Source organism: Halichoeres trimaculatus, unplaced genomic scaffold (genome assembly GCF_033239565.1).
Source record: "Halichoeres trimaculatus isolate MK-OKI-2021-1 unplaced genomic scaffold, fHalTri1.1 fHalTri1_scaffold_6, whole genome shotgun sequence".
NCBI lineage: Eukaryota > Metazoa > Chordata > Actinopteri > Labriformes > Labridae > Halichoeres > Halichoeres trimaculatus.
Window position 1 is genome coordinate 4,445,450 of NW_027437184.1, and position 22,517 is coordinate 4,467,966.

Sequence of the window (22,517 nt, forward strand, 5' to 3'; positions counted from 1 at the left end):
TCGCCTGGATCGTGTCACAGCGGTTATGTCCACTGCCTGCTAAGAGATTCTGGTTTTAAATTCATGTTATAAACCACACGTGAGTCAGCATGGTCACATTATCTCCCATTTGGCTTAACGAACAGATAAATCCTGCTTTGGTTTGTTCTGCTCGTTACAGACTTTGTTTTATGTAACCAGCTTCATTAAAGCAGCCCTAAAGACCAGATGCTCATGAGCAAACGGACATCTAAAGGATGCTAGCTGGGTCTACAGATGGGCCCCCTCTCTTCACGGCGGTGGTGGACATTCCTCACAGGGCTGCAAAACCTGAACACAGCCAAAAAGGCAAAGACGGGGTTTTTCAGACAGACGGCTGACGTCTCCAGGAAGCAGCGGGTAAAAACAGCCCAGTGAGAAGGAAACGAGCCGCGGGGTCATCAATGGAGGTTTCTCTTTTTGTTGTGGTGTTTGTTTCTGCGGCTGCTCCGGCGTTCTGGCCACATGTGAATAAAGAGCTTTCTTAGGGCCACATCCTCGACCTCACAGTCATATGGTGTCTTTGGGGGACAGTGTCGTAAAAAATAAAAAAACTGAGCATATTTTTAGCTGCGCAAATGACAAGGCAGGGAAGCTATGGTGTTAACAAGCATCAGGGTTACTGTGAGAGAGGAGAGGGCGGAGAGGGAGTTTGGATTTATTTACCTGGGCGTAGTCTCGCTCTACAGCCGCTCTCTTTTGGCTGAAAGTCCTGAAGAAGAGAGAAAAACAAAGAATGTTAATGATACAATAATACTGCTGGATTCAAGACGAGGCAGTCATCAATATATCTACAAAAAGGAAAGGCAGGGTCTTTTCTTCTGAGCCTTTCACATTTTGGTTATTATCAGAGTCCAAAGACATCTTTGTGTGGAAAGCTTTCGCTAAGATTTTTGTCCCATGTTATGAACTATCAAAGGATTGACTCTGTAAATCACTTTGAACTGCTCTTTGTATCATTGTTTTCTTCGCCTATCTGCAGATTAAATCCCAAAGAGTCAACAATTGCATCAGCAGGAATGAAAACTTCCAAGGCAACCAGCTCTATGCCTTTTTTTTTTTTTACTGGTGCTCATGGCCACTTGAATTGAAATGTTTCCTCTGATGCACTTTCTTTGTTTTTGCGGCATTACCAGCCTACAGGGGGTAAAAGTTTACAATTGAATAGTAATTTTTGTACATTCCGAAGCTTTGTTTTGCTGGTTAACATTTGAATATTTACACAACAACAGTTTTAGGGTGAAACACAAAAGTTTTAGCCGCTCATTTATATGGCAACAGCGTTTTAGTCGACCTAAAGCACAAATGTTTGAAAACTGCCACTAGAGTGGAATTGTTCTGAGCCGCCGCCACCGCCGTTGCCATGTAAACAGTACGCCAGCATTTTCAGTGGGAACACGTATGATCATCATGGTCTACCATGTTGTGCTTGTGCTGCTGAATCTTCTGACTGTCTTTAACAAAATGAGCATCTGTTGCTCCAGTTCTGCTCTTACCAATACACCAGATGATCGGCCCAGCTCTACTTTAGTGGAGATCTACCAAAAGCTGCTTCTGGACAAGACAGTTATAGCGCTAACTACAGGCCCTGCATGTTTACTACAGCATTTTCAGTCCCTTGGCGTTCCCGTGTAAATGCATCTACTCATTTTTTGCTTTTACCCAAATCATTACCAGTCTTAAACCACAGTAGGGCATGCAGGTTATTATTTAACACAAGTATCGAAGCCGCATCAGTTGATAATCAAAGCCCAGGTATCGGCAATGGTATCGGTATCTGTATTGGAACTAGGGATGGGTACCTTTCACATTTGAAACGATACGGTACCGATGCCCAGTACCTGGCAATCGGTACCGGTACTCAACGGTACCGATTTTCGGTACTTTTTTGTGTTTATGTGGTAAGAAATAACAATTTGTTTAATAATGAAATATATATTTTTCAACTTCACATATTTATTCTTCAATATTTAACCTTGCAATGTTGTGTTCATGTCCAGCATAGAAAATCCCCTTATCTTCCACTCCCTCGCACTCACGAAGATGCATTCAGGTACCTAAACATGGTACCTTTCGCTATTACGTGAATTGGTACCCGGTACTTTTGACAGAATTTGGTCGGTACCTATCAAAGTACCTAATTCGGTACCCATCGCTACTCTGAACCAAAAAAGTTGGATCGGTGCATCCCTAAACTGCTGATATGGTCACTCATTCACTATTTACAGCAAACACACACCACAACTGAGTTTCAACATCCTGGCTGTATTGAGGTGCTTCAAGTGTCCAAGACAGACAGAAAAACTAATTTTGAAGACCAAAAGTTGGCCGAAAATATCAGATATCTGCAAAGTGCGTCTTTATTTTTTTGAGACAATAATGAAACAGACTATCTGTTGTGCAGTCTTGGTTCAAAAGACTTATTTTAAGGTTATGGAGCACACAGTGAGCACATAGTAGGAACACAGTGAGTACATCTTATGAACCATTATCTGACATCAGTGCTGGAGAGCTGAAACGTCTCTCTGTCTACAACACCCTGAAACCTTTTGCTTGTTGGAACCTTTGCAAAATAAAACAGTTATCCACCCCTTTGCTTCTGAACCTCAAGCTACAAAAGCAACAATGTTCAAGCTGCTTAATGCAAATATTTAAAGTTGGCGTTTGTTTATTGGAGACGACTGTTAAAGAGGCACTTCCTCTGGTTGCCCTTTCTATCATAACTTTCCCTTGGCGTGTTAACAATCAGAACCATGTGTGCAAGTGTGAACATACATTCTCAACATTTGACTACATGTTACTGGAAAAGTGAGTTTCAAAAACAAACACTTTCCAGTCCACTCATGTTTTGGAAAGCTAAAAATATTTGGATGGTTACACAAATACAGATGCAAATCATAAAAGGCTTTCAAAAATGTGAGGCATGTCATTACACATTGTTCTTATTTTACTGTTAGAGGGCTGATTTACGACGACAGGAGCGAAACCGACAACATCTCATGTTGAATTCATACAAAAGTCTAAGAAAAGCACAGAGGTCAGTGCCCTGGGAAAAATGTGACTGCAGCAAAATCATCATTAAGTCATTAAACATGTCGAGACTTGACTGCCATGCTCCACCCCGGCTCGAAACAATCTGGCCGACTTCCTGGGAGCTTCCCTCTCTTCCTCTCGCCTGCTCCTTCCTCTCCGCTGCATTTCTGAGGCTCCCTCTCTTCCACTACCCCCCATTACTCACTTCCTGTCATTTTCCCAAACCGAGGTTTTGCTGACAAGCAGATGCAATTTCCAGTTTGCTGAATCATTTCTCATCCAGATCGTGAAGGGCGACCCTCGAAAATTGTATGCATGTCGAGTTTCACATTGTTTCAGACGAATGTTCCTGAGCCTCCCACGGCGACAGATTCAGGCAGCTCGAACATCTGGCAGCTCTCTATGACCTTAACTTCCAGCTGTTTGAAAGGTTCAGAGCTCTGCCACCAACCACAGACAGGAAGTGGGGAGCCAGTAGGCTGTCAAGTCAACCCTACACGAAGACTGAAAACACAACCACAACCTTTAGCTTCTAAACCTGAATAAAGCATCTGGTCCCAGAGCTAAAGCTGTCCCTCTGTCTGTCTCAGTTAACAGTAATCTCTTGGTCTGTGAGCAGACTAACACTTCAAGTTTGGGGTCTGGGTCGCAGATCTTTAAATGTTAGAAAACCTGGTCCAGCAAAGCTCTAACAATCACAGGAGGACGAGACCAGACAGAGAGCAAATACCAGCTGACAGAAACACAGAGCGGTATGATGTAGGTGGATAACCCAAACAGTCTGGCTTTTAATTAAAAGTGTGAAGGAAAAGTTTCACCCTTAAATTAAACTCTACATGGATAAAAATAGAACAGTTTTCGGGAATTTCTTTTCTTTTGGATCTACTGTGAAAAAAGCTGAGGTGTGTTGTGTTCAAGAATGTGGCTTTAACTTAAAACTTGTGGGTATGAGACACCACACATTACGTATGGCTTTTACTACAGAGTGTCCCAAGTAGGGATGAGCGAGTTCTGGTATGGGTATCAGGCTAATACCAGTCTTTTTTCAAGGTATCAGTACTCGTGAAGGCTGCTGATACCAGCAGCGGATACTGAGAAAAATAGACCTTAGGTGGAGTAAGTCCTCCTCACCAGTAGTTGGCACTACTTGCTGTGGTTTAACACCACAACAAATGTGCATCAGATCCAGTTTAGACAACATGAATGAACCAAGGAGAGTAAACAGTTTAACTGTTTTAGTTTTCACTTTAGTTTATTTAAAAAATACCTAAACTCTTTTCAGTTTTCAGTTTTACTTTGCACTTTCATTAATTTATCTAAAGATATAAACTCAGAGAGAGTTGTATGTGTTTTATTTTGGATTTAATGGCAGAGTGACTGTGCTGTCATTCATCAAAATACTGCCATTGTGAATTTAAATTTTTATATCTCAAAAGTACTAGCAGTATTGGTACACAGTATAGGTAAGTACTCGTACTGGCATCGGTCTGAAAGAAAAAACTGGTATCAAATATCCCTAGTTATATCCAGAAATGTACGGAGCCTTCTGCATTCATTTGGTCTGTATTTCTGCATGTTTCCATGAAGCTTATGGATACGGACCAAACGGAGCAGTACCACTGAAAACCATAGGGGCAGTGTTGTTGTTACTACCCAATACAAAGCTTTAGTGAGACACGAAGAAGAAATAACAATGGTGGAAATTTTGCGATGTATTTAACCACCTCACCGATCACCCTGTTTGTTGCATGTTTGATTTTAAGTTTCGGTGTCATAAACTTTTGACTCTGGGCTGACCCCCCCTGGTGGATGTATTGGTTAACTGCAATGCCAACGTAAATGAGGTATGGAATTATGTGAGCTGTGACGGTTACACCGTTTGAAACTGACAGGTACGTTTTCATATTTAAAGGAAGGAGAAATGGGCCTTAGGAGTAATTATGAAAGACTTTTTACATTAAAAACATCATGAAATGATGAAACACATGATTATAGATTGTAGTGGCACTGATTGGTTGCCCAAGCACACAGAAGCTACAGGCCTCCACGCACTGGTTTAGGATTAATTCCTATTCTGCACATGTACCAATCATAGACTGTATAAAACATGGACGTAGTCTCACCGACGTCACCCGTCTGTTTCTGAAACGGATAATGAAGCAGATCGGCTATAGCGGCCATATTGGTAGTGGCAATGGCTTCGCCTACAGCCATAGGGCACCTGTCGGTCACGCGACCCTCAGATGTGTCTCTTATTGGGGGAGTTTGCGATCTTAATAACCTCAGAACAACCAAGTTAGAAAAAATTTCACCCCCCGTAAAGTGGGAGCCGGTAGTAAAATTAGCGACTCAGACAGGAGACGTTTTTTGAACCAGGCTGTAAATAGGTTAATTTCAGCTTTGAAAACAGCTTTTTTTTGGCTTGGTGTTTGTGACTTCCCCTACTTCCGAGGCCAGCCTCAAGCGGACACTCCAGAAACAGCAGATTTCAACACTTCAGCATTGTCTCATATTCTTAGACCAGAGGTTGCTGCTTGGTAAACAGACTCAGGCTAAAGCAACAGGTGAGCTGGTAGTTTTAAAACTGGAGGTTTGAAGGAATTAAAGGATCTAAAGTTACAGTAACTAAATGATACTGCACGGCGATGAGAGGCAGAGAAGCCACTTTGAATGTGTGTATGTATATGTGTATATATGTATATGTGGGTGTATTTAGGTCCATGTGCACGTGTTTGTAAGTAATAGGATTGTTTGTATGTATGCATGCATATGTGTATGTGCATATGAGGAGCTGAAGATATCCATGCGTGTATCCAGCGTCTCCTCAAGTGAGCGGAAATTTTTGTAAAAGCTCTTAAATCTGTGCACTGAGGGTCAACGAGAAACTATAACGCTTGAATTATCTTTCTGCCACAACAGGCCATCAAAAATCTTCACTTCAGAAATGGATTTTGGGAACCTTGGTTTTATATGACTTAACTATTCCCATAGTGTGAGTGCCCATGAAAGGCCAAAACCAAGAAGATCAACAACACCTCCTGACTCCACAGGACAGCAACATTTTGACTTCTGCTGTGGTCAAAGGTACAGTTTCAACCACAAATGAATGCACTGATTCGGCTGCCTGCATGGCTCCTCAGCTTCACCTGCTTTAACCATCATCCTGTACTCAAAAGATCTCAAGAACTTCAAATGTTCCTCCAAGCATTCCTCTTTCAGGAACAAGCTTTTCTGTAAATCCAGCATGTCAACAGTGAGACTTCCTCCTCCTCACCTCAGGTCTTCCAGGAGGTCACACTCCGTCTGGTGTTTGATGTGTAATCTGCTCATCTGCTCTGCATGAGTGTGTTTCAGCTCCTGGGTGACCCGGACCTGTCAGGAGGGAAAGACTGGATTAAAAGACAGAATCTGGAGGCTTACAACTCCTTTTCTTCAGCGCTTTAAGAAACATGAAAAAGATTCGGAAATTAACTCTCATCTGTAGACTAAACCACGGCAGGTTTATTGATCCAGCTGGGCCTGTATTAAAAGCAGGTGAGAATTAGCTGCACTCATTATCACGCTGGTTTCTTATTTGCTGCCTGACAGATTACAAAGTGCAGAGGTCAGATTTCAGTACCTGTAACTGGAAATGTTGTCCAGCTCTAAAGATAAAACACTTTAGTTTTAACTTCTCAAACGTGCTTTTATTGTTTCGGGAACCACTAGTGATCGAAATATGGTTGCATCATTAATCTTTGGCCTTTCTGTAAGAGAAAACCAGGAAGTTGGGTCACTTTTGCTTCTGTAAAATTTCACAAACAAAAGAGTAATAGAGGAACTTTGTAAAAGCTCCAAATTCCTGTTTCACCAGTCTACCTCAGACAGTTTTAATCAGTTTCTTTTCTACTGTTTTGTGTCTCATCTCATAAATATTTAGCTGATGATCATTTAAGTTGTTGTGTCAGATAAACAGCTGTATGTGTTCACAGTACGGTTTGATTATGCAATATAAGAAACTCAGAGGGCTATCTATTAATAGCTTTTGGACGACTAAATATCTCCACCAGAGCGGTACACATGACACCTAATCCACCTGATTATGATATCAGGTATGAATTTATCAGTGTAATAGAGATTAAACAGGGTATCTGCTAAAATCCTGAGGTTGATTTCAATACCCTTTTAAGACTTTTTCAAAAACCTTTAAAAAGTTTCAAGACTTTATCGCAACTTCCAGTTGTTGTTGGCATGCACTTTTTAACAGTTGAAGTTTACATTTTTACAGAAATGATGTAAGATAAGGAGAAATAAAGCTTGAAAGAGCAAATGAAACTAAAGGCAGGTTTATCGACACTCCCACAACAAGAAACAGCAGTTATTCAAGGCCAACTTTCTGAAGAAAATGAGAAATTATTTTTTATTATCATTTTTAAATTTAGGACATGTGCCGAAGATAGTGTGATTTGCTTTAATGTAATATTGAATTTCTCTTTATGAAACCAGAAATAACGTTATTTATAGCTGGTGTGTATACCGCTCACAATCCTTATTGTTGTATTTTACTGTTACTAGAGTCTTCATGTATTTTTTACATTCTATTCTTTTTTATTTTTGTATTTTTTCCACTGACTCCATCGATTTCTGCTGTTAACACAACAATTTTCCAATTTGGGATCAATAAAGTAATTCTACTCTTTTCTATTCTATTCTATTTTAGAACTTTATCAGCTGAATGTTTAACGTTCAAATCAGGGGACAGTTGCAAGGAGGAAAATAAATATTCATGGATATATTTGGGGTCAAAGCTTGAACACCTATGAAACTTAATACCTCATAAAACCACAATTAAGACTTTTTAATACTTTTTAAGGGCCTTAATTTTCCCAAAATTGATTTATAAACTTTTAATACTTTTTAAGACCCCGCGGACACCCTGTTAAATATATAATCCAGAAATCGATGGTTGCAGAATGATTGTGTTCGGGGCTTGTAAATAAAGTTGGTTTTATTTGTATAAATTATTACAAATAAAACAAATCTTGCCAGATTTGTATCAGAAATGAAGCGCAAATAATAATAAACTTTGAGTTTAGGCTTAAGCAGGTTTTAACATGTGAAAATAAAATTAAACACTCATAAGCTTCACTTTTCTCCATGCTCGGTTTCTTTAGTAGGTGTTAAAGCTTCAGAGTAGTTTGCAGAAAGACAACTTCCCCCTTCAATTTCAAATCCAAGCAGTCCCCCTGGGGTTTGCATTGACTATGAAAGGATTTCGGAAGTGCAGGGACCTGATCACATCCCTGATAACTCGAAGTGTTGTCAACAGGAAAAAAGAACAAAGTTAGAATTTGACAGAGCTGTCTTGATGAAGGAGTATTGTGCTTTTAGCTAAATATTAATTTGATAAAACAACATAAATCAAAACATCTGTACTTATATCAAGGGAAAAGGAGATAAGACATTGTTATCTTACAGTATATCTGAGCCAAGTCAGTCAATTTAACTCCAAGATGTTCTCAATACGAAAGTCGTGTCAATTCACCTTTAATGGCGGGTAATCCAAAGGTTTTGAGACACATGATTCAGACAACTGAAATCTCAATCAGTCCACATTGAGAAAATCAAAAACACATCCATGTGTCTGGCTACACTGAGCAGTTAAAATGTACTGGGGAAGAAGTGGTGAATGTTCTGTGCTGCTGAGCAATGTTTTTGAAATATGATCCCCTATGAACATTTTTTCACACCGAGCTAGATTTTGCCCAGATTTGAGCTTACTAATCATTTATAAGACTTAAAACTGTGCTTTGCACAGTAAAATCAAGCTGTACTTGAAGTTATTTGCCACTTTTTTTTGACGGGGACGTCTGTTTTACTCCTTTTGCCCCCGAGACTCCCCCTCAACAAAAATGCACCAAAGCTCATACAGAAATCTGTCATTTTACTGTCCCAGGGCTACAGACGAGCTTTAATGCGAGAACATGGCTCAACTTGAACATTTTTCAAAACTGGTGGCTCAACTGTGAAAATCGGCATCATGAAAAAAGCAGTCTAAGCTTTACTTTAAAGTATTCTTACTTTTATTTCCATGCTAAACTCAACTGGTTTGCCCCAGGCTAGCAGCAGAGTGGGACCAGTGGGAATCAAACTGAATTTACTTGAACTTAAAAGTCTCTCTGTAAATCACAACAACAACGCTGTAACATAAACATTTGTTTGACTACTTTGGATTTATTTTCAATCCTTTCCCGTTAGGACGAAACTATTGGTGACATTTTGAATGTGACTCGTTTCAAGGTGTCCCCGTTCGAGGGGGAGCGGGGCACGTTAACGGGCTATTCTCCCTAAAAACTGCACCACATGGAACCTTTTCCTTTGGTTTTCTTCCTCCGCTGCTATTTAAAGAAACAGCAAAGAAAACGTAACTTGTACGACAACAAACTAGTCTACTTTTACTAAGTAAAACTCGTACATTTGTCGTTTGAACGAGTCGACCAGCAACAAAGCGTACATTTCCAACCATTAAATATGCACCACACAAGTAACGTTCCCTTCAACGGCTACAACGGGGAAAACTCACCTTTCTCGGTGGGGGTTGCATCCTTGGTTCTTGACATAAAAACAACAAAAACACGAAGGTTTATCTGGAAAAAGTTGATGAAAATGTCCCGAACAAACGGTATCAGAAGAAGTGTATTTCAGCCTGGGTCAAGCGGCCATAGTGAGTCCAGTAAATTGTAAGTTGAGTCCCGTTGAAAACACTGTGGCCCCAGGGAACAGAAAACATACGCGTCAAGCTACCAACAGAACTTCCGGTCTAGTTTTCAAAGTAAAACCCCCAAACAACACACGATAATATATAACTTCCGCATCTTATCACCAAAATAAAAGCATAAAAAGTATATTTTGACTGCTAGAAAAGAAAATTGATCCATATGAAGTTAATTTTTTATACATTATTTTTTAAAAGATTATTTGGGGTGAATTCAAAATTACTCATTAGAATTTTATCCAAGATTTTTTATTGCTTGTCTACAAAAATGAGTGAATATTATAACTACATCAAACCACTTTGCAACACCTGCAACTGAAAGATAATCTGATTATACATGGCTGAAGACATCCTACCCTCAGCCATAACCACTAATAAAGCTTTTACAGCCCACTCTATAATATAATAGCTATACTCGGTTTGGTTATAATGTTTATTAATGATGGGTATGAACAATAACATAGTTTGTATATTTTAAATATTTTTTTAAAAATTACATTAATTTTGAATAATTTCAAGAAAAGAGAACAAATCGCTTCAACAAAGACTCCCAAATGTGGTTATAAACAGTGATTAGAGTAGGATGGAAGAAAAAAATTAACATCATCATTAACATTTTTTTAATTTGATCATCAGAAATTCATCAACTTAATATACAACATTGATCCTAGAGGAACAGTTACTATGGTATAAGGTGTGATCTTATTGAGGATTAGCAGTTAGATAATTGAATCTGCTATAGGTGATTGAGCATTCATTTATTTGGATGAAAAAAAACAACTTGTTTTTAATTAATAAAAGTATGACGTGGAAATAAGTGTAGATATTTGATGTTCTTTCTTGTGAATTTTACAAGATTAGAACTGATGGATGGATGATACAAATGGAAAAACAAATAAAAAAGGTTGATACTGTGTTTCTCTATAAGCCATCTTGAACAGTGAGCCCTCTAGTGGCCATGTCATTTATGTACAATAACCCCAAGCATCTGAGAATAATGTTAGGTTCTATGCAAGAAATTAACAACATAGTTAGTAAGCTATCTAGTGTTAAGACGTGGAATTTTATAACAGAATTAGAAATTAGCCTACAGCTTTTTTGATTTGTTGTCCTGACATTCACAATCTTACAAATACAAACAGAAGCTTAATTTACACCTCATAATTCCAGAACAGAGCAACTTAAATACACATCTGATTTCTCCCTGCTGCCTTTTACAGAACATTTAAAAACCTGTTGTAACTGCATGCTGATAAGTCTACCAACATTTCATTGTATGTGTTCCTCTAATTATGCCCAGCTTCCTCCCAGCCTGCCTGTTATTGTGTTGGCATCCTGAACTGATTCAAAGACAGATCACAGATTAAAAAGGTGGAGTAGCAGTAAAACTCTAATATACCACCACAAACACGAACTAACAAAAAAAAAAAAAAATCTTCCTCACGAAAAGGCGTATGCACTGTGTATATATATATTTTTTAACAAATTAACATCAGTTAGAAAGTTGCTTTTCCAATTTACCAGGTCTTTAAATGCAATGAGGAAACATTTAAACTCAAATAAACAAAGTTAACAACATTAACTTATTTTAGGTGAATTTCTAAGTCAATAAAAAGAAAACAGTCGTCCAATTTAAGGAAATCGGCACCAAACGGTCAAAATGAAATACAATCTACACATTTGTTCACAGCGAACATTGCAGCTGCCAACACGCAGAGGGAAACTTGTATCCCGTTCCCAACTGGGTCTTCTTACTTCTGATTGGCTCTCCGTGGTCACATGGGGAGACGCTGCCTACGCTGCCTCCATCCTCCATCTTTACTGCTTTACTAGCGTAAAGTTAGAAGAAATGCAACAAAACTTCCCTGGTAGCTTTTCAAAGTAAGATGCATCACTTGTTCGTGCTATATAGCGAACAGCAATGATGAGACAAAGACATTAAAAAGAATCATAAAAGAAAATAAACCAAATAAGATACCTGAAATTCACTCGCACATTTTTTAAACATGAGTACAGAAGTTATGGTGCAGTTTTGCATTATAAAAGTATAATTTATTTATCCTAGACAATGTTAGTGGTCTGAATGGTTTCTGTATCAGAAGATTTCTTTCTTTTTGTTCTAAATTATTTCCACTGTGATTTCCATTCACTAAAACTGCATATTCATCAATTCTAAAAAGTAAGTTTTTGCATAAATTTATTGATTTATTATCGCACAGTTCTTCCTTTTAAAATTCTGCCCAAATGGGGCATCAAGTGTTCTGGACTTATAAATGAAATGTGCCCATAGGTCCAAGGCTAAATGAAGCTCACCATCTATGAACCAATGGGGACAAGAATTTTGAACCATCTCACAAAAGAATTTTTCCATTGAAATAATTGTGGAAAATTAAGGTTCAATAATAAATGTCACATCCAAAAAGAAACCTAAGTCCTCTGGATTCCCCTTTCAACACTGTACTGATCTGTCTCCTGATAATTTGAACAGATATACATCTTGTTTGCATTGCACCAGTTAGACTGATATATCAGCTTTATAGTAGATCTCAAAATTATTGCGTTGAGTTGCTGTCTGAGGTACTGACTGGATTTATAGTTACAAAACAATGCACTTTGGAGGCTATTTTTTTCTTTTGTGTGTGACTGAATATCTTTTAAAGCATTTTCTGGATGGTTATTTTCATTACACCCCCTTAACATGTGTATGACATACAGATTATTCTTTTAATTTTACACTTAAAAAAACTTGAGTTCATTAAAGTCAAGAAAAATATCATCAGACCAGTCTGTTGTGTCAACACTAGCTTCGTGCTTTTGTTTTGAAGGATTGCACTTCCTACTGTGTGTTTCCGGTCTCTAACTGCTTCACTTTGCCGTTTTGATCTCCGTTGCAGTTGACCTCTTGCTGTCACGTTACAGATTGAGTAGCTCTCAGTTATTCTTAAGGCATGATAGTTTTTCACACAGTTGATGTTTTCGAGCGTTTAGGGTAAACTTCTGTTAGCTCACAGCCATGTCTACGTGGACCCGGCTGCACGCTAAGGCGTGGACGGCCCGTGGATTACTCAGCTCCAGACGGGTGACAGACCGGTACACATGGCATTACGGACAGTTACCTTCATGTCAAACACTGAGTACCTGCACACCTCTGCGAAAGGACTTGTTTAGAGGTAGGGAACATTACATGAAATGTCTGAAGAGTGTCTCAATGCTAGGCTAAAATAGTTAGCTGATTCAGTCCACATCTCATCCCAGTTCATTGAATGATATGTGTTGTTTTTTGTCTTTTTTGTAATTTTCAAGTGTGAGACGCTTGAATGTCCCAACTGAAACTCACTGCTCCTGTATTCATCGTCCCCAAACATTGGCAGGTGTTATGGTTTAAAGGGGGACCCCGTTAACTGTCGTCTTACAGTCGTCTGTTTTTATTGTTGTCGTTACAACCCGTGAGAAATATTTCTTCACTTTGTCTGTTTTTACTGACACATTTGATAAATATTCTCGACACGGTGATATATATATATTTAAAAAAAAAAAAATCTAAACTAAGAGGCATCCACTCGGAGTCTGTGTTTTATCAGCTAATGGCACAAAATACGAACGCTTCCGGTTTAAATCTCCAGTTGACATGGTCACTCATAGTAACATAACACCTGTCCAAGTATAGTCTTTTGGGAGGTTTTTGTTATCTTATGTCCAAAGTGAAACGGTTATTATTAACGAAAATAATAATCAAATCGCTTCTATAAAAATAATATCAGTAAATAAATTAGACATAAATAAAAAAAAACAACAACAGTGCACATAATAAATTTCCATCAAAAATGACCACTCTTAAATAACTAATAAACAACATCACGGTCTTACTTCGCTATACATTTATTAACACTATCATAAATTTTAAATTTAGCCTACAAAGACCTATTTATCTTTAATAATATATTTTCTGCACCGTAAATTACTTCGGGACATCCTTGATGGTATTTGAAGTTTTCATACATGGCTCACTAGTTTTTTTGTGTAGGAAAACAAATTGTTTTAATTGTGCTTTTATGTTTTAAATGTGCACACAAGTAGAGCATGGCAAGGATTTGTTTGTTATTACTCAGTAACTTTTCAAGGAACACCCTGGACTGTCACACTTCAACCATATTTTATTAATTAAATCAATGTGTAGTATTGTATTAACTCACATAAACAACATCTGTCTGCAAAACTGTGGCTACATCTATCTCACCTTTTGTCGGTCTTTGTTTTGTTTGTTTTGCTGTCTGTCGTCAAACTGTTGATCTTTGCACTGTTTAGTTAACACCTGATCTGTGGCAAACAGCGTTTCGCTCAGCTGTGTTAAAAAAAACTATTTGTTGGATATTTAGGCAAAGATATGTAAGCTGAATGTAAAAACTACAGTCTAAAGATGAAGTTAAAGTTTCTGTTCTGTCTGCTCAGAACTGGAGGCTCAGCTTTCAGATATGAGGAAGAAGGTCAGCAGTGCTTTCCCTGGCAGTACCTGGAACAGCTTCCAGGACAACCGGGACCTCCCCCCAGAGAGAGCCGACATAGTGATCATAGGAGGGGGCATAATGGGCTGGTCCACCGCCTTCTGGCTGAAGCATAAAGAAGAGAGTCTAGGAGATCTAAAGATTGTTGTGATCGAGAAGGATCCAACGGTGTGGGAGAAACGTTGAAAATTTTTATTACTATTGCTGTTTTTTTCTGGCAGATGAGTGAAACTCTTTTGTCTGCGTGTTTCTCTCCAGTACTCTCAGGCATCCACGGTGCTGTCAGCTGGAGGAATCAGACAGCAGTTCTCCTTACTTGATAACATCAACCTCTCCCTGGCCTCTGCAGACTTCATTAGGCACATCAATGTGAGCAACTGCAGCCTGACACATGACCTCAGAGAAGGTCCATTCACAAGAGAGTTCAACAAAAATGTGTGCAAAAACAAACGTCTTCTCCTCCTTTCTCAGGGATACCTGGGTGTAATGAATGAGGAGCCAATTGACCTGCAGTTTAACCACTCAGGATATCTTTTCCTGGCTAACGAGGACGTGGCTCACATCATGGAGGAGAACCACATCACCCAAAAGTGTGGCTCACTTGTAGTTCATTTTATTGCTTTATTAGCATTTTCCCCTACTGTCAGTTTCTAATAAATGATGTTATGTGTGATTTTAGATACGCCGGGGCCCAAGTTGCACTTCTGTCTCCAACACAACTGAAGGAGAAGTTCCCGTGGATAAATACAGAGGGTGTAGCACTGGCTTCATATGGTAAGGACAGAAAACACATAAGTTCACTCAGTTCAATGTTTTATTATTAAATGCTGAGCATTTCATATGGTTTTTCATTCTTTATTGTCATCAGTAATAAAAGTTTAAAGGGGACATATCATGCTGATCCCTGATTTAATACTTACATATAATATAATACATTTGAAAACAAGACCTTACACCCCCTGAATTTTCAAAAAATGAGATATTGTATTTTTTCTGACATCCTAGAATGAGATTAGATGCCTCTGAAAATAGGTCATTGCCATTTGGCCGCGAGATTTCGACCTTCGTGACCTTCGTGAAGGATCTTTCCTTTTTATTGGAGTAATCTGATAAAGCAGCTCGTCCTCTGTGAAGTCAGTTAGTCACACAACAGCCACCGAGGGATACACCCACCAAGAGCCGAGTATTCCCCCTCAGATGCTGGATGCAGAGACTCTGCTCTGCTGAGCAGCTCGGCTTTACATGGTGAATTAGCAGTTAAAACACTGTAGTTTTAGCAGACGTCGTAATACTTGTGAGACTGTGATATTTGCATGCTTGTTCTGACATGCACTGTGAACCTGGACCACAATAATGCTGCGGTAATAACATAGTGAGGAACTGACGGTAGAGGCGATCTTTAGACTACACTTTCAGCATGATGGATAAAACAGACAGAGAAAAGTGAAGGAGCAGGATGGAGCCCTGTTATAGAAATAGTTTATTGGTGAAGTCTGCCGTTATTTCCACGTATAAACTCTACATGTTACAGTACCGCTTTGACTCACCACACTGAAGCATCCTGAGATGATCTGTGTCCAGGTGGATTTTCTTCCTCCTGAGCTGCAGAACCGTCCGGGTCTGACTCGGGGTCCAATACAAAAGGACGTATCCTACACTCTGACATTTTATTAGTTCTATCAATGCCTTACGGTGAAGTTTTGGCAAACAGCAAACTCGCTCGGTCTGCTCCATCCAATATGGCGATTTTGTAAATACTGCCACGCTGCAAAAACCGCCCCCTGGCTCTACCCCCTCTGCCCCTCTGATAGAACTGACCAATCAGAGCACAAAGGGCTGTGACGTTGCGAGGTTACTGGAGGTCATTCTGGAAACGGAGCGTTTCAACGAGATCTTCAGAGTGGCCTAAAATGAGGATATTGAGAACGCTATTGTGGGGCAATGAAGAAACTAAATGACTTGTACTGAGGGCAGAAATGCTTTACAGACATCCTAGTCTGGCATAGTGAAAAGGAGAAAAAAGCATGATATGTCCCCTTTTGAGACACTTCGATGGCTGGGCGTACATGTATAACACCGGCTTCATCATAGATTGACCAGGCCACGTGATTTGAAATAACAGGATCTTTCTTTAGCACCAACTCTTGATTCGTCTCTGCAGGTTTGGAGAATGAGGGCTCGTTTGATCCCTGGATTCTGCTGAACAGCTTCAAGAGAAAAGCCCGCTCCCTGGGAGTCGTCCAGTGCTACGGAGAAGTTATAGGTTCGTCATGTGATCCTGTTACAGAAACATCCAGATACGACTGGTTCCTCTCCGACTTTGTTAAAGTATCACGTTTTTCACTGATGTGTCACGAACCCAGAGGTCCAAAAAGTTAACCAACAACATATTTCAGCTGCTTAAAACACCTGCTGCTCTGAAACATGCCCTCCTCAAACTCTGATCCTGCGTTCATGTCTGATTACAGTTTGCTATTTCCCAACCACTGAGTTAAACTTAATGTTAATTGTTTATTGTGCTGCAGCAGGAACACACACATTAAGTCAACATCCAAACCTCTGTTAGTTCATCCAAACAGTTACGTCTCTGCAAAAAAAGATAATGTTCTTTTTAAATCTGCATCAGATAAAGGAAAAAAAAACAAAATCACTGATCTTTAGTGTAAAAAACTGCGAAAAACTGACAGAAGAATGGCTGCCAGTATGAAAGGGACATATTTCTGTCCCCTGGTGTTTGAGAAGTGTTTTGATTTTGTGCCATCATACAGCCACACTGCTGAGTGATGTGACTGAGCGGAAACCAGAGACCGTAAAAAAAAATGGATGTCATCTTGTTTGGCTTGAAGTGAGGTCGCCACAAAAACTGCTCCCCCTGGTGGCTGACTGTAGTATAGGTCAAAAAATCAAATTCCCCAGTCATTCCAGATGGGCTGTGGTCAAACTTAAAAAAAATTAATACACCTGGTAGAAATGTTTCCTATATCTGATTGTTGTGGTGATTTGAAGGTATTACCTTGCTGCCTTGTATCCAAGTCCTCTTTTTTCTGAAGTTTCGTTTTATTAGTTATTAGAGGTTAAAAATGAGGTTTAACGTCATGTATGTTGAATGATGATACAGCCCATCTGGAATGACTGGGGCGATGGATATTTTGACCTCTACTGCAGCCAGCCACCAGGGGGAGAAGTTTTTGTGGCGACAAAAGCAAGATGACGTCCATTTTCTTTACTTTATATGGTGGCAACACTCACAGTGAAGCAAAGGAGGAGAGAGAGGGCGATTGAGGGAGCACATGTAGAGAAGAGAAACTGAAACTTAAGTATCGATCTCATCACCTAAGTATTGATCAATACTAATTCTAATGTTGGCATCAGTATATCAATATTTTAGCTTGATCGGCACACCACTACTCATAACAATGTGTTTATTTTTTTTAAATGAATGGATGGAAGAGACGCACACTGAAAGGCAAAGAGCCACATGCGGGGTTGGCCACCCCTGATCTATGGTGTCATTGTCATCTCGTTCTTTTTCTCTTGCAGGTATGGACTGCGAAAGTCAGACATTGGGCTCGTTTTCTTCAACAAGAGATATCAAGAGAGTTACGTCTGTCACTGTAAGTGAGGCTGCAGTGTTGGAGAATTACTCCTGCTGTTTTTTAAAAACTTTTCAGATTCAACTCGCTGTCAGTGTCTTAGGACACTGTATTCAGCCTCTGTGTGTGCTGGGGATGATGGGATTACGTGTTGTGTCGAGCAGGTGCAGCTCCTGAACAGCATGCAGTTCCAGCCGGTGGAGTGTTCCATTGTTGTGAATGCAGCAGGAGCCTTTTCTGGTAAACTGGCAGCGATGGCGGGAATCGGCCAAGGCCCTGAAGGCTCCATGGCTGGGATCCCGCTGCCCGTCGAGCCCCGTAAAAGGCAAGTGACAGATTGTCTCTTTTTGAGGACAAAAACTCTGAGAAACTTCTGGCAAATATCAACTCTGCTGTGAACGCAGCTGTTACTGCCTCATACAGAGCATCATCAGTGCTCTGACTGATTAATCTGGACTGGGACGTCCAGGAAGTTAGAAAACTGGACGTCTTTCTGGTTATTAGGATGGTCATTAGTGGTTATGTTGTTGGAAAACCCATTTGCAGGTCTAAATATGAGAGAGGTGGTGGGCTTTTGTTTTGAAATTTATTTTATGAAAGCAAGAATTACTGTGTGTTCACACCAAAAGAGGCAAGCACGCTGAAGGTTCATTCATTTTCAATGAGAGCCCAGTGTCTTGAGTGGCTAAAGCGGCTAAAGCGTCAAAAGAGGCACCAGATGAGAAGTCAACTTTATGGTAATTAGCTATGATGCAGTTCAGCAGCAAACGATGGCGACCAATCAGAGTAGAGATGTCCTTCTACCGAGTGGGCCTAAGGAACAACACATGTAACTTTGGTTCCTAGTTCCGTCTTGGATACAGAAAAGTTCATAAACTGTGTTCGGGCTCATCCTGTTCTTTTTAATATCCGCCTTTTTAGTTACCGCCACCAACAACAACAATATGTGTCGTGGAGGTGGTTGGTTGTTCTGGTGAGTTCAGAAAATGTGCAGTAATAGCAGAAAATAACGAAGTGAAGTGTAGTCTGTGGCTAAGACGTAGCCTAGCCTAGCATGCTAGCATTCCCTGCTTCATCTGAAGGAGATGACTCCAGGGCTCCAGACAAATTTTTTTCAGCAACGATCTGAGGTTTACGCCGGGGGCGCAGGTTACTTTTATTACCAAACAGTCTCCCGCTGGATCCTTCCGTGGATGGCTTCGTACCCGACTGTGCCCTGGGATCTGAACCCACGCCGGTGACCTGCACTGCAAAAACTGAAATCTTATCAAGTGTTTTTGTCTTATTTTCAGTAGAAAATTCCTTTTTAGACTCAATATGAGCCAAATTCACATGACCAATCCAGAAAAATGTCTTGTTTCAAGTTATAAGAGGACAAAAATGAGGTTTGAATCGCTCGTAACCAGTAAAAAAATCGGCCAATTTAACGAGAGAAAAGTTACTTGTATTAAGACATTAATCTAGTCCCAAGGAAATTTTCAAGCAATTTTTTCTTGTTCCATTGGCAGATTTTTTTACTGGTTACAAGCGATTCAAACCTCATTTTTGTACTCTGATAACTTGAAACAAGACATTTTTCTGTATTGATAAGTTGAAAGTGGCTCATATCGAGTATAATAAGACAATTTTTACTTAAAAAAAGACAAAAACACTCGATAAGATTTCACTTTTTTGCCGTGTGGTTGTCACTTGCCTGTTTTGAGCTACCTCTTTTCTTCCTTGAGGATTTATCTTTCATTTCTTGTGGATTAACGTTGTTTTGTGTTACGGATTTAAGAGGACCTGAAAAACAGGATTAAAGGACCGTTTAAAATAGTGTGAAGAAGGACAGCTTATAATTTTTCGTTAGTTGGGAACTTTTCTATGATTTTGGTTTATGAACACTCAGATTATTGTTTTATTTTGGTTGTGATTTATTTTGGAACGGGGAATATGCACGGGCTGCACAGGGGTTTAATTTATTGAACAAAAGATTAACATTGAGTCCGGCTCCTGGGTATTTTTCTTTAGGATTATAGAACACACACACACTCACATACACACACACACAAACACACACTGTGCAAATGCGCAAATGGGCGCTACTTACCTCCACAGAATTTAAGTTTATTTCAAAACTGTAAAAGTTTGATGTCGTGGATAAATCAATATTATCTCCTCTGTAAACTGCTTCCTGCCTGTCAATCCGCTCGTCACTGATCAGATGGTGATTTTATTATGTTTATGCTTTAAACTGAAGTTGAACAACAGCAAGCAGCTGCCGCTGTGAAGAAGTCCACTGTGCAGCTCCTTTAAATGACAAGCGCGATTTTACTCTGACGTCAGTCACGTGACGAGCCGCCAAGGCAGCTAAAATATTTAGCCGCCTTGGCCACTGTCCACTTTCTCGGGCGTGCTTGCCGCTTTTGCCTCTTTTGGTGCGAACGCACAGTTACAAAAGTTAAGAATCATGAGTAAGGTACAACAAAAAGCGTACACTCTGACCTTGTTCGAGTGAAAACTTTCTTAAAAAATAATTGAATTAATGTGACTCTTCTTCAGGTATGTGTATGTGGTCCACTGTCCTGATGGTCCAGGTCTCGACACTCCTTTCCTCATCGATCACTCCGGGGTTTACTTCAGGAGAGAGGGGTTAGGAGGGAACTACATCGCTGGGACTTCACCTGAGGAGGTTTGTGATTTTTAAAAAGAGCTGTATGCCATTGATTTTATAAAGACACAGTTAAAGATTCATGTGTTTGATTGACTTGTTCGTCACAGTCAGAGGAGCCGGATGTCGGGGACCTGGAGGTGGATCACAAGTTCTTTGAGGAAAAAATCTGGCCCACTCTGGCTCATCGTGTCCCTGCGTTTGAGAAACTAAAGGTATATAAATGGAGATGACAATTCAGCCATTCTTAAAGAAGGAAGCGTACAGAGCGTGATGTTGTAAATATAAAAATGAAATATAAAAAAAACCCTCTCCTTTTCCTTCAAGCACTCTCAAACAGTTTTTCCCCAAAGTCACACTGATTGATACAAATATATTCTGACTCCTGCCAGGTGACGAGTGCATGGGCCGGTTACTATGACTACAACACCCTCGACCAGAACGGCATCATCGGCGCACACCCGCTCGTCAACAACATGTATTTCGCCACGGGTTTCAGCGGACACGGCCTGCAGCACTCCCCCGCAGTGGGCTGTGCTGTGGCAGAGCTGATCCTGAACGGAAAGTTTGAAGCTTTGGACCTCAGCAGATTTGGCTTCAGACGTATCCTAACCAAGGAGCCGATGCTGGAGAGAAACATCGTGTAGAGGAGCGGAAACCTTTCACACTTCTGCCAATGAGCTATATAACTTAACTTCAGTCTTATTTTTGTTACAGACTATTTTATTTGTGTCAGCTTCTCTTAAACGGTTCAATCTGGATGGGAACAATCCAGGAATATAGATTCACTTTTCTTCTTCTGTAACATTCATCAGTCAGATTGTGGTTCTGCCAACCCTGATCTAAAATGTTATCTAAATGTCTTCAAGAACATTATTGGAGTCCAGTAACCTTTGGATCAAGACAGAAAAACTGGACAGGATCACCTGATTCAGATACAGACTTTATTGACCAGGTGATGCACTACTTACTTTGGCCACAGGGGGCGCCAAAGTCCAAGGAAAAATAAAGACTCAAATAGTTGCTTTAGATTGGATTTTTTTTGGTACACAAGTCTTTCTTCTTTATGCTGGAGCTGGAGTCACAGACTGAGGCGTTCCCACGCTTCCCCCTCCATTAATAAGCCTCTCTTCATTCATGTTGGGCTGTAAAACCTCAAACCTGTTGACTCCTGGTCTGGCTCCACTCATTATATTTGCTTATCAGCGTAGTGAAGATAAATACAAACTGATTTTGACACAGTTTGTTTTATTTTGAAACTCACTGGGTGTTTTTAGGTAGTTTCCGGTCTTGACTTCTGGTTCCATTCAGTCTTCTTTACGCTGAATTAATGCATCACAGCTCCACGTCCAGCAAAAGCAGGATGGCTGCGTATTACCTGGGACATGATGCAGCAGCCATGCAGACGGACTGAAACAGAGCAGATCCAGTGTAAGTTGACAGATTGATTTTTGAATGGAAGCTGATCCAATGCTGTGAAGAAGCAGAGACTGGACACATGAAACTGTGTGGGGGGAAATTATGGAAATGGGAAAATTTTACCCCCAAATGACAGTTTGGAAAAATAATTTATTCACTTTTTTATGCTTAACTTAAATAAAAAGAGTTAATACTCTTCGTAATTATGTCAAATCCAAGACCCAACAGCTCTCCTGAAGGTCTTCAAACCTTTTCTAAAAACATGCTTTTGATATAGTTTGAGCTACTGTACAGTCAAAAGATCCTAACTCAGGCTCCTGTCAAACATTTTGGTGCTGATGTTGAATTCATCAGCATTGGGTTAAATTAGATTAAAGCATCTGCAGAAACACTGTCTCAAGTTTATGTGTTTACTGTATAGAGGGAACTCTGTGATTTTTGAAACAAAGAAACAGTTTATTACAAAAACCATAAAATGTTGTGTTAGACCTCAAATCTGAAAGATTTATTGTTACGTTGTTTTTTTTTTTTGTTGTTGTTTTTTTCTT

The 22,517-nt window shown here is 39.8% G+C and overlaps 2 protein-coding genes across 2 annotated transcripts in view; one reads left to right on the top strand and one right to left on the bottom strand.

Annotated features, from left to right (window-relative positions):
* LOC141791999 (F-BAR and double SH3 domains protein 2-like) overlaps positions 1-9,837 on the bottom strand; it is a 39,814-nt gene extending 29,977 nt beyond the window's left edge. Inside the window, exons 1-3 of the mRNA XM_074672745.1 lie at positions 9,614-9,837; positions 6,326-6,423; positions 685-730 (exon numbers count right to left, since the gene is read on the bottom strand). Of these exons, the coding sequence (XP_074528846.1) occupies positions 685-730; positions 6,326-6,423; positions 9,614-9,634 (165 nt within the window). The 5' untranslated portion in view covers positions 9,635-9,837. The remainder of the gene's footprint in view (positions 1-684; positions 731-6,325; positions 6,424-9,613) is intronic.
* Positions 9,838-12,693: 2,856 nt separating this feature from the next.
* On the top strand, positions 12,694-22,453 carry foxred1 (FAD-dependent oxidoreductase domain containing 1). The gene is made up of 11 exons (XM_074672298.1): positions 12,694-12,975; positions 14,255-14,475; positions 14,566-14,676; positions 14,779-14,897; positions 14,987-15,081; positions 16,469-16,570; positions 17,848-17,921; positions 18,065-18,225; positions 20,442-20,571; positions 20,661-20,765; positions 20,943-22,453. The coding sequence occupies exons 1-11, from the start codon at positions 12,819-12,821 to the stop codon at positions 21,195-21,197; spliced, it is 1,530 nt and encodes a 509-aa protein (XP_074528399.1). The 5' UTR covers positions 12,694-12,818; the 3' UTR covers positions 21,198-22,453.
* The last annotated feature ends 64 nt before the right edge of the window (positions 22,454-22,517 follow it).

Excerpts from the sequence above, each read along its gene's own strand:
- foxred1 (XM_074672298.1), top strand. The coding sequence starts at position 12,819 with ATGTCTACGTGGACCCGGCTGCACGCTAAGGCGTGGACGGCCCGTGGA. Across the intron at positions 12,976-14,254 it reads GCGAAAGGACTTGTTTAGAG|AACTGGAGGCTCAGCTTTCA; the intron begins GTAGGGAACATT and ends CTGTCTGCTCAG. Across the intron at positions 17,922-18,064 it reads AGAGAGTTACGTCTGTCACT|GTGCAGCTCCTGAACAGCAT; the intron begins GTAAGTGAGGCT and ends TGTGTCGAGCAG.